Source organism: Papaver somniferum, chromosome 9 (genome assembly GCF_003573695.1).
Source record: "Papaver somniferum cultivar HN1 chromosome 9, ASM357369v1, whole genome shotgun sequence".
In the NCBI taxonomy this organism is placed as follows: domain Eukaryota; kingdom Viridiplantae; phylum Streptophyta; class Magnoliopsida; order Ranunculales; family Papaveraceae; genus Papaver; species Papaver somniferum.
In genome coordinates this window covers 7,861,919-7,885,080 of record NC_039366.1, presented here as the reverse complement: position 1 = coordinate 7,885,080, position 23,162 = coordinate 7,861,919, and the positions used below count along the sequence as shown (strand labels likewise).

General features: G+C 35.4%; 3 protein-coding genes across 14 annotated transcripts; all 3 read left to right on the top strand.

Moving 5' to 3' along the window:
- The first annotated feature begins 10,173 nt into the window (after window positions 1-10,173).
- On the top strand, window positions 10,174-19,249 carry LOC113307590. 12 transcript variants are annotated; one of them, XR_003339200.1, is made up of 4 exons: window positions 10,174-10,292; window positions 11,187-11,302; window positions 13,083-13,148; window positions 13,564-14,399. XR_003339200.1 is itself a non-coding variant. In XM_026556037.1 (4 exons), exon 4 carries the CDS (start codon window positions 18,263-18,265, stop codon window positions 18,989-18,991), a length of 729 nt encoding a protein of 242 aa, XP_026411822.1. In that variant the 5' UTR covers window positions 10,241-10,292; window positions 10,401-10,453; window positions 11,187-11,302; window positions 18,107-18,262; the 3' UTR covers window positions 18,992-19,249. The 12 variants fall into 12 exon arrangements, 3 of the variants coding, with proteins under 3 accessions (XP_026411820.1, XP_026411821.1, XP_026411822.1); XR_003339202.1 differs by having other exon boundaries at window positions 13,074-13,148; XR_003339201.1 differs by having other exon boundaries at window positions 10,232-10,453.
- Window positions 14,621-15,333, top strand: LOC113311286. Its single transcript, XM_026560126.1, has 2 exons — window positions 14,621-14,928; window positions 15,114-15,333. Exons 1-2 carry the CDS (start codon window positions 14,621-14,623, stop codon window positions 15,331-15,333), a joined length of 528 nt encoding a protein of 175 aa, XP_026415911.1.
- A 1,295-nt stretch (window positions 19,250-20,544) lies between the features above and the next one.
- Window positions 20,545-21,312, top strand: LOC113311285. The gene has a single exon (XM_026560125.1). The coding sequence runs from the start codon at window positions 20,545-20,547 to the stop codon at window positions 21,310-21,312; it is 768 nt and encodes a 255-aa protein (XP_026415910.1).
- Window positions 21,313-23,162: the final 1,850 nt, after the last annotated feature.

Genomic DNA, 23,162 nt, shown 5'->3' with positions numbered 1-23,162 from the left:
AGATGGGTGGTCGTAATTGGGTGGTTGAGAAAGAACTGGTGGATTTCTACTGATGTCGGAACGGAATATGGGCGTTTTCGATGTGAATAAATCCTGAGTTTACCACAGGGAAATATGGCTTGACTGATGGAGTTGTTAGCTTGGATGATAGATGATGAATAATTTTACAAGGTTTTAAAAATTAGCATCAATAGGAGAATGGGAGATGAGATGATCTTGTCGATGTTAACCTTTTATTATTCCACTTTATCTACAACCGTCAGATTAAATTGGTATAGGAGGGTATTTAGGGTACTTCTATTTACACGTGTACAATTTATGCCACGCGTGCACAGGTGTTGACTCAGCTAACTGTGCAATGGATAGAATATCTAACGATAGGAGGAAACACTAATTTTAATCTTTTTGGGGAGGAAACGCTAATTAGCGATCTTGACCGGGGAGGAAACGCAAAATAGCCCTTGTAATAACAAAGCAAATACTCCACCTAAGGAAGATAGGTAGATATTCAATCCGCACGTCTTTGTTATACCACTTCATCTGACATGTTACTCCCCCTTAGTCTGTGCTTTCACTCTTTCGTTTAGATAAAACGTTTAAGCACCAATGTTCTTTTCCTTAGCGATACCAATCAATATAAAATCAATTCCAATATCACTTCTTTACTCCATATATTTCTCCCCCTTTCTGTCACAAAATGACAAAGAAACGAAAACATAAAGGACAACACGAAAATAATCTTACAAATCTCAAAATAGACTTGCAACCTGTAGAGTTAGGCACGAGGTTTCCATACATCATGTTTTGATAACCAATATCAAAACTGAAACTACAAGTAGTTTTATTTTGATATGTTACCAAGGAAACAATTATCCGAAACAATTTTTTCCAATTTAGTTTAGCAAATCAAAAAGAACTAAGCACCTTAGTCCCTTTGCTAAACCGATTGTACAAAAACAATTGCTTAATTCGTTAAAACCAAAATAAAGATAACTCTATTTTTCTCATCAGGTTCTAATTATCCATAAACTTAGACCTTTCAATTTTAAAAGTACTAGGTTAGTTAACTAGCATTTCTTGTTAAGGCATTCGATTAGACTTGAATAACCGAAACCTCACTTCGATAAGTCTAACTAAGATCAAAATTAACTTAGTTTCTCTTATCCGGAATCGAATTGGACTAAAAAACTCATGCCGTACACCTTTTATTTCGTTAAGCCATAAATAATTCATACAAACTAACATAAATCAACTTGCATAATTATTCACCTCAACCGGAAGTAATTGAAACAACATAAGCATTAAAACACCGCAATTGCGCCGAAATTTTGTAAGCCTAAACAATTGATACCGCACAATAAAGTAAGATAACAATAGTTTTTCTTAACGGGAACCAATTGAATCCCACACATCCATACACACATCATGGAATAAACATCAATTGAACCAAAATTTTAAGCAAAAACAATAAATATATATGATATAAACTTAGGCTTTTCTTAAATAGGAAAACCATTAACTAACAAGATTGTTACTTTAAATTAAGCATCCACTTCTCCAATATGATTGCATCTTCGTCCAGGGAGAATTGATATTGAAATATCATCATGTTGTCATCCTTATGCAAAAACAAAAGAATAACAACAACCAACCTTTACCAGAGAAAGGTTAAAAATAGGTTTTAACAATTGCAAGTAAAAGTTGAAAACCGTCGAAACACATATGATTTTATGCTAAACCAAAACCGATTCAACATATTGTGACTTTTTCACATATTGTTTCTACCAGAACCCATCATGATTCTTTGATAAACCTACCAACATGGTCTAGAACTTAATCATGTTAAATCAAAAAGTCACCCAAACCACAAGGGTTCACAATATATGAGATCGAATATTAAGGTAGTAAAATCGAAATCAGACATCCCATAAACATACATACCAATAAGATAAAAGAATTCAAGCACATGCTATGTAAACCGAAAACTATCACAAGAAAAATTATAAATCAAATAATTTTATTCATAATAGACCAATACAATCATTGAAAGAAATCAAAAATTGATGTCTATTTTTCTCTTGCAACCCAGTCCTTCATATCAGAGCTGAATGAAGGTGGATTACTACTCTTCAGCTTTTGAATTTCTTTAAGTAGAAAACCTTGTTGCTTGACCAGAATCTCTTATAGATGAGAAATTTTCGTGAAGGATTCTGCAAGAGCATGTAATTCTGTCTTTGATTGAACACAAAAGTGTGTCAATGCCTCAATACACTGATCTTTCTTCAGAGTATTCTCTCTTTCCTTCTTGCTAAGCCAATTTCCCTTTCTGATTTTACTCTTAATATCAAGGTACGATCCAGACTTAGTTTTAAGATGATCTTTCTGATCTAGCATCTTCTCCAGAGAAACTATTTGATCCAGACCCATAGTTCGGACAAGGAATGACCAAATTAGAAGAAGGATGTTTTTATAATTTTCATACCACCGAAAATATAATATTCCTAAAAATACGAATATATCAAATATCTTCAAATACTATATATTATTTCCATAATATACACAAAAATGCCTTGATTTTTCTTCTTCCTCACTCAAAGAATTGGCACACGTGGTGAGGAAAGAATTATAATACCGATCCAGTAGCATTAGTATTAGTTTTTCTCTCATTATGGAATTTTGAACAACCAAAGTGTTCTTGATATAGTATATTATGAAAAGATCTCCTTTTGTTACCCCGAACTAACGAAGTATCTTGAGATTGACTGGAATTGCATATGCAACTCTTAGAAATTCTGTTTTTAAGACAATTTTTGCATCTTGTCTTATTTTTCCCTTTACCGTTAGGTGGTTTAATAATATCAGAAGATATGCCCATTCTTAAAATAGGTAAATCACTAATGGGGGGGGGGGGAATAAGATTGACAACTGATGCAATATTAGTTGTTTCCTCTTCTTCAGAATCGTATGAATCAGAGGTATCATCTGGAGTTACAGCCAATGCCTTGCTTCCAGTGTATTTCTTAAGATTGGGACAGTATTTAGCAATATGACCAAACCCTTTACACTTGAAGCACTGCGACTGATATTCATCATCTTCTTCATGATCCTTTTTGACAGGAACTCGATCATGTGAGCGAGAAGATCGACAAGTATCCTTAGAATCTCTTATTTCTTTTCTTTAAGAGATCTCAAAACTATCTAGTAATTGATGACAATGATTGTTCAATTTCATCATCAGAATTTTCTGCAATCTGTTCATATGAATCATTCATCTGTCTATTCCTTTCCATTGGAGCTTTCGAAATTCTTGCAGCTTTAAAAGTGATTCCTTTACCTTGAATAGACTGTGATTCATGATCAAAGATATTGAACTTACCAACGAGTATGCTTCGTGAGAGAGTTGAAGGATCGTTTGCTTCTATGATTGCATTCTTCTTAAAATCGTATCTAGATGGCAACGATCTGAGAATCTTGCATACTATATCTTTTTCAGAAATAGTCTTTCCTAACGAGAAAGAATAATTCATTATCTCAGAGAGTTTAATATGAAACTCTTCAAAAGTGTCGTTGTCATCCATTCGAAGGTTTTCCCAATCGGAAGTGAGATTTTGAAGTCTAGCTTCTTTCTCTGATGAATTTCCTTCGAATACGATCTGAAGATTATCCCAAGATTCTTTTGAAGTTTGACATGTTGACACATGATGTTGTAAATCACGACTTACAACATGAATAATAACATTCAAACCATCTGAATTTTGTTTTGCAAGTGCCTTTTCTTTGTTCGAAAAATCTACTAAGCGTTTAAACTCAGTTTTTGAATTTTCTATCTTTGGATGAATATAACCACGTGATTGAAGAAAAGATCTCATAACAGATTTCCACCATAGATAGTTTGTTCCGTCAAATCTTGGCGGTACGTTAATTGAAGTCGGTTCATGAGAACTCGAGTTCATTCTTATAGGTTGGATCGCACCAAACACAGATTGTTAAATCTTTTCGTGTTTGCCTACTCTGATACCAATTGAAAAGGAGAGGGTACCCAAATATACCTCAATCTAAAACTTTTCCTACCTATAAGTCCTTTCCCCGAAAGTGATTGTCTATGGACTGAGTCGAGACAACACAACTAATCGTTTCACACTTCGTGTGATCGTCTATGGATATGAGATAGATATAATACAACAACGAAGTATGTTACTTGATAAAAAGGTTCGGACTTAACCAAACACAATAGGATTCACTTATCAAGTAAATAGGAATTAACGTTTGTGTAATTTACTTTAATTATAATGCGGAAATATAAAGTAAATGACACAACAAGATTTTGTTAACGAGGAAACCACAAATGCAGAAAAACCCCGGGGCCTTGTCCAGAATTGAATACTCTCAGGATTAAGCCGCTACACAAAATTACACCTAACTTCGTATAGTTGAGACCAAGCAACTAAACCTATAGTTCACCTAGTTCCGTCTGTATTCCCACACCTCCGACCTTAGTCATGTACTTGTAACAATTCATTTGGTTCATATTCCAAACAGTAAAGGAACAACAAATCTGTTTGGTATCAACTTTATTAAACCAAGTGATATGAGTCGGACAAAGGATCTTCTGTTTGTCTTAACATAAACTCCTTCGTCAGGTTCTTAGATATATCTTATATTCAATTACCGAAGTAATCGTTTAAGATTAATCCAACAACACTATTAATCCAAAGAATTGCGTTGATGCCGATCTACTCAATTAACCAATCCAATATATCACCAGGATAAACCGATTATTAATTGGATCATCTTTTACCGAAACAAGTATTGTGCACACTAAAGATTATGAACCCACAAATCAGAAATCTTCAATATCTTCTTCGTCTTCAAATCTTCTTAGATCTTCAATAATAACCTGCACACAATCACTTGAATCTCTTGTGATCAATCATGCACAGAACGGATTTTGTTAACAATGGATTATCACAAGATCGTCTTTAGAACTAACAACAGTCTAAAGATCCTTATCAAAATGCTGAACTAGTTTGAGTGAATCTTATATCAGAAGAGAAGATTCTCAAGCATAAACAAACCAGGTGCAATCAAAGTTCAACCACCGTTAGTCAATCAAATCAATGAAAACAAAAGATAAACCACAATTATCTAGTTCCCCACCAACGGTACACACTAGAGCGTCTCAATCCCAAAGAAGATTTTAAACTGAGTGGTCGTAAGAGATATCTCCTAATTAGGTTACTCTCCTCTCCGAATAGGCGGCTACACCAGTAACAACACAACAAAGAGGAAGCTTGTTGTTACGAAGGATTAGTTTGCTAGAAAGGCAAACTTCAAGTATTGATAGACAAGGAAGTTTTGTCACCAAGGAATTTCCAAAACCGAAAATATTCTCAAGATATTCATTAAAGCACGAATTCGGTTTTCATAACACATTACTAATTATTATTTCCCTACAAAATGAAGTTAAATACCTTAATTAAAAGATTCTTAACTTATTTATGTTTCGATCCTGGGATTCTCTTCCCTTAGCTATTAAGGAATAACTTTGAATAATTAAATAATAAACATTCATAGCACGTGTTCAAAGTATGTCGACATCCTTACTTTGTAAGTTCTCTTTCACACTTATAACCTTGAAACCGATTTTCCACACTTCCAAACAAGTTTAGAATTGGTTCATCTGACATTCAAGAACTATGCGATTGATCAAATAACATTCAATCACAATCATGGGTTTATTTGTTCAACCAAAACAAGTTTCAGTTTTACCTTCCATGTGAGTACTGTGCATAGTCACACTAGCTTTCCAAAATTCGGTTGACTAGGTACTAGGATCGGTTCCCCACATATATATGATATCTAACTTATAAGTGTTGCACATGTCCATAGGATCGGTTCCCCTTTGCCTAAAAACGTGTTGCACATGTTCATAGGATCGGTTCCCCTTTCTGCTATAAACCTTGCTGCACCTCATACAAGGATCAGTTCCCCTTTATGATGTACTGCACCTCTTACTAGGATCGGTTCCCCTTTCCCATATTTGGTCAGACATAAAATCACAAACCCGAACCATCTCAGGTGATTACTTAAGATCGGTTTCACTAATAAAAGTCATACTAATACATAAGTCAGGCCTTTGTGAATAGTTCTACAAAGAACACAAAAGTCGTGAACGTTTATACTCAATCACACATATTAGTTATTCATAAGATATGCAATGAATAAAAAAACCAATAACGCCTGGCAATTTCCTTTTCGGTTCACAAACAAGTTTATGAACTTACTTCCTTAGAACACATGTAAAACATTGTTCCTTAGGATGAAATCCTCACCTCATACCCATATATAATCACAATAGCATTCAAACAATTATGTCGATGTCTTATCTACAAAGTTTAATGGTTAAGAAATAAACCTCGTATTGTATTCCTTAATACTATATCTATCTAGAGTTCAAATATGCTTCGCAGTTTTGTTTTCAATATGCACGACTTGAAAGATACTTTAGGGAATGAAACAGTTCAAGTCAAATATCACTAACCTCAAGTGGAAGGATGATTGTTGTCGTTGTAGCTCCTTGCATCTTCACATCTTTAAGATTCACAATACTTGTAATGTCTCATATCTTAATACTTTCAAGCTAACCTATACGAAGTTGACTCTAGTACATAATCAAGCAACTCTTAACATGAGTCTTGATTCACTAAAATATGACAACCAAACTTGACATACCAACTCTTGGTAGGTTCAACCGAGCAATGCTCTAAAAACTTTAGCCTACAAATTCGAGTTACAAACAAACCCGATAATCATAGCTAGTTATAATCTCTAAACAGTCTTTAATCAACCAACAACAACAACGACCAACATAATTCAGAGTTTCCATTTGTAAAATCAGAGATTAGAAAGATTTTGTTCTAAGAATGTAATGAAGAATAACCCAAATGATCCATTAGATGAAGATATCCAAGTCTTGTAATGAATAAAAGGAAAAACAAATAGGAATAAGAAGAATTAGAAGAAAAAGAAATATGATAATGAAGTTTGTTTTTCATTCTTCTTTCAAATAGATGAAGAAATCTGATAGAATCAAAGAATTTATTTATGCACTTTGAACATGTAATTTGTTCAGTTGATTGTATTTGATGGATTTTCATAATCAATTTCATGAATTGTGTTGATTATTTTCCTAAATAATAGAAAATAGATTTTTTCTTTGCACATTCTTTGTGGCGGACAATCACACATTTTTTCATCCCTTATGGACTCCTCTCTTCGGTCGTCGTCCGATAACATTAAAACTAGTGGCCAGCAATGTAGGATGATTCACTTACCTGACGTGGATTCTGATGATTCTAATGGTGAAAACGACATATATTATCGGGGAATCAGACGGTCTACTATGTTTATTATATTGGACGAATAGGTTTTTGAAGAGGACTAACGTTTACTGCACAAGGATATTGACTTGCGTGATCGCTAATAATAGAAAATTTTGGAAGATCCCATGTGAATGAGTATGAAGATTGAGAAGAAGAAGAAAGTAAAGTTGCTTATATGAAAGGGAAAAATATGGTTATTAATACACCAATCTTAGTAAAAGATTTCCCTATCTAATACCCTAATCTTGAGAGAGGGGAAAATAAAAAGTAAGATAAAATTGCTCAATTTTTGTTTTAACAGATGCAGAAAAAAGATTAAGATAACAACATTGAATCATGCCTAGAAAATGAAGAAAAAATATTAATAATATAATATCTTTAGTAAACTTTGAAAATGAAGCAACCATGGAAGATAAAAACTATGATTCGTGCATGTCCCAAAATTTTGTTACACTTTTTTTTGGGATAACTTCATAGTGTTTTTGTTTCAACTTGCATTTGATAAACTAGTTGAAAAAAAGTTAGAGTGTGATTGTTTTGGCGAATTTTAATTACGAAGTAAAAGAGTCTCGGTCTCTGAATTTTTTTTGTTATGTTTTCTCCACATTCTTTAGATTTCCTAAATCACTTGACTGACCAAGTTAACCCTTCTAGGATTATTGATAATTACCCATCAGTTTCTTTGAGTAAGATATTGTGCCAATTCTTAGTGTACAAAGTCCCTCTTAGTTGGTAGCTTTTTGTGAATGTTGTATATTTCACTTCAACCAAAGAGGAGATACACACGACTCATATGTTTCAAGGTCTTTCATTAATTATACTCAAAGTTGTTTAGGTTATTGCTAAAGACTCATGCCATAGGAAAAGCGAAAAAATAAGAAAATGAAGGAAGAAGAATATCTTGTAACTCAAATGAGTTAATGGTAGGGATTTCGAATTTCTTGTTAGTATCCAGACTTTTCCATCCATCCAATAAGTTGTCTAGTTCGTAAATCTCGAAATGTTGGTGCAGATGAGATAAAAATTAAAGAAGCTAATTGAAAGATAAAGATAAAGATCCTATAATGTGATAAAACTTTATAGTATACTTTTACAAGAAAATTATTATCTATTATATATAGACACAGAAAGCCACCGCAAGTGCTCTAAGTAGTTATTTTCATACCTTAGTGATGTTGGCATCTCAAATTGATATGACCGGAGTTTTATATCACTCTTATACAATTATATCAGAGTATATCACAGTTCTATATTCAGTGTGATCATAATACATGAGATATGTTTTCATAATTAATTAATTAAGTTAATACCGATACATATGTTGAGTGCAATATAATATTATTCGATACTTTGAGTTTTTATTGGTGCAAATCTCTTGAAAACCAACTAAACTCAGATATTTAACATAATTACAATTACATGCTGGTTCAAATATCGAGCATCCTAGTAAATCTAATTACGATAATAGTTTAAAACCTTAGAAATAATTGTCCATATCACCCTTTTATAAATTGAAAAGGTAATTAATTTCTTACTAATCATCATCTTTGTTCAACGCATTAAGGAGGTCAAAAAAAATATGACGAGTAAAGTGAGACATGCAATTCTTCGAGTTTCTATCCACTGTTAGTATCGAAGGTAATGCCGACAATAGCTCCGCTACGCTCTTGTGAAATATGTTATATACTCCTATCCAAAATTTGAATGTTACTCTGTCAGGTAAACGGTTATCGTTCTTATTCATTCTTGTCAAATAGTTAGATGCATGAACTACTATTCGATAAAAAAGCTTTACATGTTCTATATACAAAATAGCTTTTACGATTAGAAATATTTCTTACAATTGAATGAAGAATTTAAGTACTTATTCAACTTGCAACCTAAACTATCACCCTACAAGAAGGTTCAATCACGTTTATAAGAAGGTTCAATCACGTTTGGACCGCAGTTTGATAAGTTTGGACAAGAAAGTTCAATCACGTTTATCGTAACTACACACTGGTCATGATAAATTGTTGTCTAGATTGATTTTCCCTTAAAATCTTTCCATTAACTTTTATAAATAATACTCATTTGATTTTTATTACTTTTTTATATTTCAACTAATTGATGCATTTTTTTTTTTTTTTTTTTTTTTTTTTTTTTTTTTTTTTTTTTGAGTTTTAGGTGAATTTCTAAATACTTTCTTCTTCGACGTTTTTCACGTGAATATCTAGGTAAAGCTTGACCTAACCAAAAAGGTGATTCCATAGCTAATTAGTCCGCAAGGGGAAAGTGCCTTCCTAGTCGAAAACATATGTATTAGATCGGTACGGTTGGACCGGGAATCGGCAGAAACTTTGACACATGGGCTTTACCGACTTAACCCAAATTTGGTTGTTCATTTCTCAAGGCCCAATAAGGTCGAATCGTCGGTCTCTCCAATAAGTAAGGTTGAATCCTCGGTCTCTTACAACCGGCACGCATAAATCAATAGTTTTCTATCTCCTCGTATCATATAATTTCTAGCACTACGTAAAATTTTGGAAGAAATTTCTTAGTGGTTTATCCTCTAAAATAAGGGTGTTTTTAGTAATTAGTTTAGTTTTATTTACTTACTTTCCAAGTTATGTTTTCTATAAATATGTTAGTTTGTTCTAGGGTTTGGATCATCAAAAAGAAACGTAATGGTAGTTTTAATCTTGTTAGGTTGATGGCTAATCCCCAATCATATCCATGATCTTTTATTAGGTTTCTCGTTTGCTTTCTGGTAAGTTAGGTTTCATAAATGCCTCTCTTCCATTCGTTTTATCTTCGAGAGAGCTTATATAAAACCCAACTTACCAGAAATCAAATCAGTACCAAAAAATTAATTAATACTGAAATCGGATCCATTTCCTTCCACACTAATCAGATCTATTATCTCAGCATGTATGAAAAACATCTTCTACTATCTTTGATTTTGTGAACCCAAATTGTTTTACTATTCTTGATAGATATGTGAATGATATAGCTTGTATGGTATTTTTGTCTCTCTAGATTTTGCACTTAGGGTGTTTGTTTAGTTGATTTCATGGAGTTTTAAAGCATGGGTAAGTCAATCGTTTCAATTTTTATTTACTTCAGGGAGTATTTTTATTTTCATTTTAGCTTTTGTTTCAAGTTTCAACTGTCAATTTCTGTATGATGGTATATCAATTTTGAGTTCTTCTTGTTTGTGTTATCCTTGAAGATTTTGGATAATCTGGCTAGAAGAGGAGTTCAGTTATCCCCACAACAGTGTGTTTTGCGTAGACTAGAGGATGAGACGATCCACCATGCCCTCATTCATTGCAAGTTGTGTGGGGCTATTTTCACATTTAAGGGCTTATTCTTTGATGATCTTATACAATTTTCATAATATGTAATCTTCTGTTTGTTTTTCTCCCAATCCGCACGGTTGTAGGAGATTTTCTTCGATGGGTTCAGTTATATTTATGGTGTTAGATTGGGTGTAGAGCTGAAACGGTTTTGTTCCCAACCTCTTACTGATCAATATCCCACTAACTGGTTACTGATTTGATTTACATTTTGATTGTTTTGTGTCCTTGTGCCACTATAGTGTGACACTTAGGTGGTTCACTTGTATGCAAGTTTTACAATTCTTCTTGTCTCACAATGATGTCTCATGAAGTGACAAGACTACAAATGTAGCTTTAGATTGTTGCATTATCTGCAATATACTAGTATCACTGTCATTATATATTATAAATCTCTTGGTGCAGAGCTTAAGGTTATAATTTATATTTTTTTCACTTTGAACCCTAACATAGAAAATGCTTGCAGATGAAGCGACGCATTATGGCCAGTATGTTTCTTTTGTGGTTCAAACTTTCTGGGAGATGTTTCAAGATAGCATGGAAGTCACAGTCTAGCAAGGAAGAAATCCTTGCTGCTGGAAGGTAAGATGGTTTCAACTTTCAACCATGCAAATGCAAAGTTGATTGAATTGGCAATTATTATTAATCATACAAAATTTGCTCAGTTGTTTCATTCTATAAATGCTTTGATTTATACGAAGTTTCTTTGAGTTGGACTAGCTAATACACTGAAGATCTAAGTAATTCGTCTGCTCGCTTAATTGGTTTAAAAAATAAATGAAAAAACTAGCTAATACACTCAAGATCTAGGTAATTCGTCTGCTGGCTTAGTTTTTTACTGGTAGATAATTAAAGACAACCAATTTGCTAACTTCCTTAGAGGTTTTAGCATTACCAAATTTCAGCAGTTGAACACTCGAGGATAGTCACACACTAACAGGTTGACTCCAACTAAGACGTTGCTTATGCAGGAACCCCTCATTTTTAACAACTATGATTAGCTGAAACGAATGTCAATGTAATTTCAAAATTCTGAACCATGGAATCAAAATTCTGAACCATGGAATACATGCAGCGTTGTCATTGTTTTGTATGTGTGAGCTGTGAGAAATCTATCTGGGTCAGTAAGCTAAATATAGTAGAAGAAGGATCTTTATACTGTATCTCTTCTGAATGTTTAACTACTGCACATTATTGATAGAGCAAATCATTCCGAAAGCCCTAGCCAGATTTTTTCTCGGTCAATCCAGCATTTTCGATTCTCATGTACCACCTAAATTATGTAAGGACGGTGGAGCATTTGACGGAATCTGTACTGTCAATTTATTCCCACAAATGATTTAACAACTCAGACAGATCACAAGAATATAAACATTCAGCTCATCTCATCCTTCTTATCTACCATTGACATTTTTAACATAAAAAAATTGTTTAAATTATTTAATCATCCAATGGGCTGAAGAAATTTCGCTGTTTGTCCCCATATAATCTTTCGTCAACTATATGCTTTGGCGTGTAAATTTGACAAACTAGCTAGCTACATGTATCCACATTAACCCACCGTTTCCAAAAGTCTTTGTTCTGTTTAATAATCACCAAGACGTGCTGATGTAGTACATCTTTTTTTGTATCAACAATGATTGTTGATTTTTTTCTTCTGTATCAACTGTAACAGTTGATCTCAAGCTTTTGGATCAACTATGACGGTTGATCCCTTACGTCAGTTTATGTTAGTTTGCTTAGCAAGTATTTCATTTTCTCGTTTACGTCAAACTCTTTCCTTTAATCAGTTCGTGTAAGTTTATATAAAGGCTGGGACTCTTGTTTACAAGACACATCTTATTACCAATATTATTATCAAGTTTGTTTATCAATCTTTTATCTTAGAATCTTGATCATAGAATCAGTTTTCTATTAAGTTTCTGACGAAACTTAAACCTATCCCCGTTACCCCTGTTCTGTGCTACACTAGTTGGTATCAGATACAGAGTTTTTAGATTTTTATCTAGAAACAGATCCTTTCCACAGTTTCCGCAACAACTCATAACCCTAAATTTTCAAACAAACCCACCTTTCTTTTCAATGGGAGAAAAGTTGACACAGACGGATATTGATGCCATTGTCACAACACTTGAAACAAAGCTCAGCGCAGCACTTGAAACCAAGCTCGGCAACATATTTGAAACGTCCTTTAGTTCTTTAGAAACCAGGTTTGATAAGTTTATAGAGGAACTGGAGAGACTTAATCAGAAAATAATGCTTATTATGAAACATCATGTTACGGAGTCACAAGATGTTAAAGAAGTGTCGCTGTAAACTCAAGAGGATTCGTCATCTTTTAATGATACTGTAGCTGTTTCAGCTGCATCTGTGGGCGAAGAAGAAAATCCAGTCGACAAGGTTTCATATGATTTGTCAGCGATTAATGGTAAGTCATCGGAACTTCGTTTGGTATCTAGTGGTGTTGATATACCTGTTTTATCTAGGGTTGAAAATAATCAAGTTATTATTCATGAGAAAGCACGTATGATCTCTTATGTACACCCTAGTAAGATTGTTGAGCTTAATTATCAGAATTCGTTTGTGATAAATCCGACTATGGCAATAAATTATAAATCATGGTTTCATACTTTTGTCTTTAAGTTTGATTGCCTATCTCAAGAAGGCATACCACCGGTAATTATTCTGGAAATATTCGTGGTCGTATTTTCTCAAAATCTGAGAAAATAACGTTAGACAGAGAGTTTTTAGAAAAGTTGCCTCATTTGACTAAATATGAAGACGCGATAGTTACTGCAATTACATCTGGAAGGCTCACATCAGTCAATGGTTGTATGATTCAGACGCTGCAAATTTTGGTTGGAGACGGATTCGATCCATTGCCTTTTAATGTTGTAGCACAACAACACATATTTACGAAGAGGAAGGCATATGGTGGAGAACAACTTGATGACAAGGACTACTACTTTAAGCCTAAAATTTTTTCTAACGATAAAGATGAGGTGGTGATTACAAAGGAAGAAATTTTTAGTTCCTTGCAATTGATTCTGAAATTCAATGAGCTAATCAATGTGATGGACCAGGAGAAGAGCGACTCAAACAAATGTGTTTTCTTTATGTTCGTAATCGTTATTTGTATGGTTGGTATCTTTGTGTTCGATCGAGGAAAACTTAAACACAACTCTTATGCTACTTTGAGACACATTTCTTGGATGCTTCGGTTTATGATCTCTAAAACTACAAGTTTTGTGTTTGATCGTGGTAAGTCGGTAAACGTGATATCTACATTTTTCATGGAGGAAAATAAGTCGTATTCTTTGATGACAACTTGAAGTCTAGAACAATATATGGAGAAAATAAAGTTTTTCTTATTAGCTAACTCGAGGGTGAGTTTTTTTCAAGAAGGGGGACTGATGTAGTACATCTTTCTCTGTATCAACAATGATTGTTGATCCTTTTCTTCTGTATCAACTGTAACAGTTGACCTCAAGCTTTTGGATCAACTATGACTGTTGATCCCTTACGTCAGTTTAAGTTAGTTTTCTTCGCAAGTATTTCCTTTTCTAGTTTACGTCAAACTCTTTCCTTTAATCAATTTATGTAAGTCTATATAAAGGCTAGGACTCTTGTTTACAAGACACATCTTATTATCAATATTATTATCAAGTTTGTTTATCAATCTTTTATCTTAGAATCTTGATCCTAAAATCAGTTTTCTATTAAGTTTCTGACGAACCTTAATCCTATCCCTGTTACCCCTGTTCTGTGCTACACTACGTGCATAGTAGGTACATTTGACTGAATATTCAATTTCAATCAAAATGAAGCCATATATAATTAGCACAACAAGCCATATATATCGAAAACAGAAAGAGAGACTAAGATTGAGAGAGACAAATAATGGCTCCAAGGAATAACTCTGCGAAGACTTCTTCACCGGGAGGAAAGGAAACTTTCCGACACTTTACTCATCCTCATGTTCTTGTCAAGGAAGCTTTAGATCAAGAAGTTTATACAAGCAACAGATTTGGATGTGATGGCTGCGGCATGGATGGTACCGGTGTTAGATACCATTGCAAGCCATGCGGTTTCGATCTCCATGTGGATTGCGGTACATGTCCTGAGCAGCTCACCAATTTCATCCACCCTGACCATCCATCGGAAAGGGATGGGAGGGACCAGAGAGTTATGGATGGGGTCCTTGCGATGTTTGTGGTGATGAAGTCAAAAGTCTCTTCTACAAATGCTCATCCCGTGATGCTGAAAAAATCTATGATGAAGATGGGCGCAACTTCTTCCTCCACCCTTCATGCGCTAAACTTCCACCGCAACTAATTCTCAACCTTCAACCGGTTCCAGTTAGTTCTGATGATACCTGGTGTGCAATATGTAGAAATGTTGTCTCTACCTCTTCGTGGAGTTACAAATCTGATTCATATGGCCTCGTTATCCATCCCCAGTGTGTTACTCTTCCCAACGACAATGTTCAGTCTTCTGGAAATACTCATTGTTCAGCCCTATCCCAAGTGGAACAAGCTCAAGCGGATGCAGATGAGTTGGCGGCTGCTATGATATCTGCTAAAGCAAGAAAAAATATGCTAAGTTATATCTAGGTAGTGCATCAAATTGTTAATTCTGTGTTTAGATTGTCTGTCTCTCTTGGAGCTACATCTAACACTGCTTTTTGGTGGTCTTTATCCTCTCCATTATGGGGTAGGATCTTTCGGGTCTGGAAGACTCACTTTAATTTCAAGTAGCTTTTGTTTCTAATGTTTCATGGCATGTGTCATTTTCCTAGGCATTTCTTTAATTTACTTTAGAAGATTTAATGAAAAATTATGCCGTTTGGAGAGCATATACTCGACTGTTATCTATCTTACATCCATACAAGATTGTAATATTTCTATTTTTCTGTTTTGATTGATGGAATTCTTCCTAACTACAGTACTTGCCAGAAACCATATATAGTTTTACAGAGACACACATCACGCACATTCAGTTCACACACTTACATCAGGCAACACAAAACTACCTAATATATACACTCTGTGATCAATATATTCCACCTCCGGCACCATGACACTCTTCAGGTTTCGTTGTCAAATCGGAAACTTGAGCTTGCCTATGATTCTTCTCATTCTTCTCCTGGTTTAGTTGCTCTTGTAAATATGTTACTTCACTATTCAACCTAGTTACTTCGTAATTCAACTTATCTTTAAGACTGGAAATTTCTGCCACTAACTCGGAAATCTTTTTCTCATCCGCTTGTTTCTCAGCCAATTTCATTTGAAATGGATTAATAATACCAGGCAGACTATAAAAAATCGAGTCATCTTCCTCTACTCTTGACCAGGTACCTAGAGTACAATCACTATGATTGATCCAGTAAATCACCAAACCTTGACAATTTACATGCTTAGTACCACCGCCATCTTCATTTAACCAAGATTTGAGAGCGTCATAGTCGCTCTCTTGGTTATCGCCCAAAGAAAGATGTCTAGAGAAATCTAAAACTGCTGAAATTTTGAAATCTTGCGAGAAAAGAGGGACGTTATACTTTTTCTCTATCCTGTATACGTGAAACCTATGTTTCGGACCCTTGCATCTTAAGAACAACTTAGGATTTGTATACCATGACATAGTTACTGAGATATCCTAGCTAGCTTCAACAAAAGAAAACTCAAGCTTTATTATCGTGAAAGAAAAGAGTACTGATGAGGAGATATGAGAATTTCCTTGTTAGCAAGAGATCAAATATTATGTAGATTTAGAGTTGGTGGATCAACGAAGATATATAGCTTAACAAGCAAAATTAATTATATGTTTATCAAGATGTCAACTACACTTACATATGCAAATGGACAACTTGATATATATTGTGCAGTTGGCTTTGTCTACATTCTGATCAACACGACTTCCAGGGAAAGAGAGGTATATGCTGGGTAGCTTGGTCAGAGTCTAAACTTACAACTTAAGACGGGATCTATTCCTAATTAATGATGATGATTAATAGTAATTATTCTATTGCGACATGATCGTTGTAACTTGGGTCGACACGTTATGAACCGATGGGCTTTTAGCCTTCGGTATTCATCATGGTGATTAATTTAGGCATCCAACTGATGATATCACCTTTCCAATTTTCCCTATTTTTAAGCAAAAATGAAACTGTGAAAATATCCTTTTTTCCGAAATTGATGTAGTTTATGCCTAAAAATATCACTCCAACAAAAAAAAAGAAGATGCATAACGAATTTTGGATCCACCGAAAAGGATACATAACAGTTTATACAGTTGTATTTTAGTTCATACATCCACTAATTTGGTTATGCAACCACTAAAACCATGTGTATGTCTCAAAAATAACATTCCAACAAAAAAATGACGTATAATATTTCAGAAAAAAGAAAATGATGTATAACCCATAATGCAATCAGCAGTGTTTCGTGTTTTATCGGTCAGCAGTTCACACCGTAGCACTGGTATTTTAGTATTATTCTATTTTAGTATTATTCTCTCACACAAAATTTTACTTTGGAATTTTCTCTCTATCAATTTAGTATTTTCTTTTTCGCGCACCATTTAAAGTTAGGTAAGGACGACGGATTGTTTGATAGTACTGTCAATATATGCCCACAAATGATTCAACCAAACATGACGGATATTCTTATCTACATGTATTATTGACAATTTGACCCAAGAAGATTAAAAAAAATAAAAATAAATAAATCAATTCTTTGAGTTCTTTAGAGCAACTGCAGTGGTGCGAGTATAACCAAAGATCAAAGACCAAAAAAAACGACTAAATTTGAGTTTAGTCTGGTGTGTGACGCTACGGGTGCAAGACTAAATTTGATCGAGCGTAACACTGTGCATCCGCCCGTTGTTTTATAAAAAAAAAAAAAAAAAAAAATTGGGGCGGACGATTAAAGATCCGCCCGTCCCACTAAAGAATCAAAGTAATCTTATGGGGCGGAGGAGTAAACGTCCGCCCCATACAAAATTGAAAAACAAAAAAATGGCGCGGAGATTAAAAACACGCCTGATGTGGGGCGTAAACTAAATGTACGCCTGGTGTGGGGCGTAGCCTTCAGGTCCACGCGATCAAATTTGGGTTTAGTCTTGGTCCCAGACCAAATATAGTCTGAAATATAGTCGATGGTCAGGATTTAATCGATAATCCGTCCCACTACGTCTCGTTAATAAACCAAATATTTGGGTTTAGTCGCCCACTGTGGATGCTCTTAATCTTCCAAAGGGGCCGTCCACATTTTAGTCAACTATATTATTAATTTTCTTTTGTATTAATCCACTCGGCTGTTTCAAAAAGTCTTTGTTCTGCTTAATAATGCCAGTTTCGCTGACCAGTCAATATGATTTGTCTAGGAAGATCATCTCCGATCTAAGACGTGCATAGTGGCCTAGTGGGTATGCAAAGTCGACAGTTGACTAAGTATTTAATATAGTTGTCTATATAATCACAACAAGCCTGGTGTATACACAGATCAAGTAGAGAAATTAAGATAGAGAGAGACATAATCAATGGCTCCAAGGAACTCCGCGAAGACTAATTATTCACCGGGTGGAAACGAAACTCTGCGACATTTTACTCATCCTCATGTTCTTGTCAAGGAAGCTTTAGATCAAACAGTTTATACGAGTAACAGGTTTGGATGTGATGGCTGCGGTATGGATGGTACTGGTGTTAGATACCATTGCAAGCCATGCGGTTTCGATCTGCATGTGGATTGCGGTACATGTCCTGAGCAGCTCACCTCTTTCATTCACCCTAACCATCCATTGGAAAGGATATGGGAAGGACCAGAGAGTTACGGATGGCGTCCTTGCGATGTTTGTGGTGATGAAGTCAAAAGTCTCTTCTACAAATGCTCATCCGGTGATGCTGAAAAAAGCTACGACGATGAGGGGCATTACTTCTTCCTCCACCCTTCATGTGCAAAACTTCCAGCTCAACTGATTCTCAACCTTCAATCGGTTCCGGCTATTCCTGATGATACCTGGTGTGCAATCTGTAGGAACCTTGTTTCACCCTCTTCTTGGAGTTACAGATCTGATTCATATGCTCTCGTTATCCATCCCCAGTGTATTACTCTTCCAAAGGAGAATGTTCATCATTCTTCTGGGACTCGTTCTTCGGCTCTATCACAAGTGGAACAAGCAGAAGCCGATGCAGAGGCTTTGGCAGCTGCTATGTACGCTGCTAAAATGTCTGCAAAAACAAATAAATTTATTCTAAAAAATCTCATTTAGATGATGCACCAGAGAAGATGGAACTTCTTTCTGTGTTAGATTATCTTCCATTATGGTGTTGGATCATTTCGGTGTGCCTCACTTGAAATTCAAGTAGTGTTTGGATCTATTACTTCAGTGAGCATCTAATGTTTTAGTTCTGATGTATTTCTTTGATTTACTTTACAGGAATAAAATATTGTGTTTCATTTTGCTCAAAACTTTCTTTGTATTAATTTAAGTCATAAATGGAAAAATCATGGCCATTTTTTTTTTGAAGCATAATCATGGCTCGATAAGGACCATTTTTTCGGGGGGCTTAATCTAGTCAGATAATCATATGCTCCTTTTTCAAAATTTTCACCTGTAAACTAAAATGCACATTGTGTTGGTCATATCTAGCTTCTGTATCAAAAGGATGGCTCCTCCTCCTCGGTTAGCCAATCATCCGTTTAGCACTCTCATCATAAACTCTATCTTTAGACGGATGGGATGGGACACAGGAATCGACCCACTTTCACCCTGAATTAGGCAGTCAACACTGGTGTTTGACATAAATGTCAAGTTATTCTCATAAATATTCACCTCTGGTCTGATATTTTTTCGTTTTATTGTGTTTAATTTAATTATTAGGTGGAAACATATGAGAAAATTTGTGGACCATTTTCGCTTGTAGTACCTTGGGAAGATGCCTCCAATCTATGAGCCACCATAAAACTCAAAAATGTGAAAAACTATATTTTTGTCTTTGTTTAAGTGGTTGTTGTTCGACTTCCCTTTTCTGTGAAAAACTATATTTTTCTCATACTAATGTTACCGTTACATTGAAAGTAAATCAATAATCTGGTTTTTCTGCTCGATTGTGAACTTAATCCCATGTCGAACTTTTGGTGTCCTCCGAGCATCCTGATTTAGGGAAGGGAACTACTTATTATCATCAGCACCGCCATTTTGAAGGTAGAAAAAAGAAAAAGGAGATCAATCCACCTAGTTAGCGAATCGATTACGGCTCTCCTACGATCGCTTTTGTTCTCCCTTTAACAAAAAACAATTATAAAAATGAAAAATCCTTTTTTTTGGTGAGAGGAAAATAGTAAAATTCAACAAAGTCTAACTAGTGATTGTTCTCGGTCTTATTACGTAACGAAGAAATGTAGGAAGTCCGACAGTGATCGCAAGAATGTACAGCTCTACGATTATATCTCGGCAAGTTGGCTTGTTGGGTGATAGAGATTTTGTGCATATCCTATCCCCGTGCATTTCCATAAGGTCAATACTCTATGATTTTCCGTCAAATTTGACAATCTTGCTATATTCATAAATATCCATTGTCTTGGCATTCAAATCTTTGGAGTATTAGTGAATAGTGGTTGCATATACTGTTTGAGACAGTCGTTTTCTGTATGACCAATGAATTTTCTTGGTGAGGAAATTCATATCGAGGAACGAATCTACAATCACTCCACAGTTGACAATGTAGACTAATCAAGGTATATATATGTATTATATCTATACAACATCTGCAATTGTCTATATGATCAGCACAACAAGCCACTAATTAGATACATAGCAGAATGGCTCCAAGAACAAAGACTTCTTCACACCAAGAGAAAGAAACTCTGAGGCACTTCACCCATCCTCAACATGTCCTAATGAAGCAAGCTTTTGAAGATATACAAAACGAAGGTTATGATAATGACGAGTTTGTATGTGATGGATGCGGCATGGATGGTTCTGGTGTTAGATACCATTGCAAACAATGTGGTTTCGACCTCCACGAGGATTGCGCAACATGTACTGAGGATCTCACCTCTAACATTCATCCTAATCATCCATTGCAACGGATGTGGAAGGGATCAGATGGTCAGTCGCGTCCTTGCAATGTCTGTGGTGATCAAGTACAAGGTCTTTTCTACAAATGCTCATCTGGTGCTGCTGAAACACGCTACGGGAAGCATTACTTCTTCATTCATCCAGTATGCTCCAAATTGCCATTGCAAGTGCGTCATTTAATTGACGGAAACCACCCACTGAAGCTTCAATCGGTTCCGGAAATTCGCGATTCCTGGTGTGCTATCTGTAAGAAACTTGTTTCTTCCATTTCGTGGAGTTACAGATGTGACCCATGTGGAATCACTATCCATCCTCAGTGTATTACTCTTCCATATGAAAATGTTCAGTCTTCTAGAACTCGTTCTTCTGGAACTCAATCTTTGGGAACTCGCTCTACAGCCGTATCACAAGTGGAACAGGCTGCAGCAGACGCGGATGCTTTGGCGGCTGCTATGTATGCTGCTAAAATATCTGCAAAATCAAACAGAAATATTCTAGATTGTATCTAGGTAGTGCAATCAACGTTTTGTGTTTACAGTGTCCGTCTCTTTTAGAGCTATATCTAACGCTGTTATTTGGTGTTCTTCCTTTCCCCTTTGCATGCGTTATGGGGTAGGATCTTTCGGTTCTGCATGCCAAACTTTGATTTCAAGTAGTTTTTGTTTCTAATGTTTGATGTTTCATGCATGGCATGTATCGTCTTATTTCTTTGATTTAGTTTACAAGAATAAAATAGGGATACAATATTATGCGTTTTGAGAGCATATGCTCGCCTATTATCTATCTTACTTACATCCATAGATGATCACCTGTAATAGTTCTATTTTTCGAAATTCTTCCAACATTTCAAGAGCCCGAGTAGAGATGGTTAAGGTCTAGCAGGAAGAGTTTTCTTACTTGCATCATTATAGGCAAGAAAAGTTTGTGATTCATGTATCAGTCAACTATTACGAATTAGGCGAAGAAACATTATTTTTTTTATCTAAATAAAAATAAGAAAAACGCTAAAGAATTTCGTAAAACGTAGATAAAATATCTTGGGTTCGTCCTCCCCGGCAACTAGTCCGGCAAGTGATTCCTCCCGGCCTTACCTAATGAAGAAACGTGGGGAGTAGTGATCGCAAGAATATACATCTCCGCAGGTTGGCATCCTTGAGACTACAAAATAGCGGCCATCTCATTCTCATTCATCTTATCTATATATACATCGTTGACATATTAACACAAATTTATTCGTCCAGTGGGTGATGGAGATTTTGTACTTGTGCTCATGCATTGCCTTGACTTTATGATTTGCCCTGAAATTTGACAATCCTGCCAAAGGGGAATAGTCTTTGTACGTGACTGGATGCAATAATATTGCAACCAAATCGTTTTCTCTGACCAATCAATTTGCAATTTCCCGGTATGGAAATTTCAGAGGAATATGGAGATGCAAATCTCCAACTACTCCACAGCTAACTATGGAGATGATAGGCATGTGGTGCCCTATCCAAAAACAGCAAGTGGCACAGGCTGAAGCGGATGGGCATGCTTTGGCGGCTGCTATGTATGCTGGAAAACTGTCTGCTAAAACAGATAAAATTATGATTTGGCAGGTCAAAAAACACAATGAAGAGGGACGTCGATTCCTCTTAAGATTTTTATCATTCCATATAGTGTTCGATTGGCAGCATGGTTCAAGCTCAAAAAGGAGTTTAACTTCCGTACACAGAACTTCACCGGAGAAAGTCTTGCAGGAGGGGTTGTTTAGATTACGTGTGAAGGTTCGTTAGAGGAATATAAGATGAAAATTGTACATCCATCCGAAAACTACTCGATCAACAAAATCATACTGCAGGTGGCCATGAATACAGGATGAAAACTAAATTCGATTAGCATAACAAAATTGCATTTATAAGATAATTGTGAAATGAAGTAGGTTTTCTTTTGCAGTATATACATACTGATTTCCAGCTAATTTTTCCACCTACATAATACTCCATTTTAAAAGATTACACTTGCCAGATTAGTTTGATACTTGAAAAATTATTTTAGTGAGCCTAATACAACATGTTTTCCCTCATAAGAGGTATGACACTCACCAGTATTCGAACATAGTGGTAGAAAAGAACGGATTGAGGCCCTTCAAGACCAACTCTGTGCCATCGGTTACTCCCTGTAATGTTGTTACAAGGGCTCCCCTCAATTACAAGATCGAAACCGTTATATTTGTTCACCAACTCTGTGCCATCGGTTACTCCCTGTAATGAAACAGCTTAAAAGGTTATTAGGGGTATTACGAGAAAGTTTATATTTTCTGAATCGGTAGAATTTGGAGTAACTCGTCCGATGATTGGACCAAACTGTCGGGGACGAG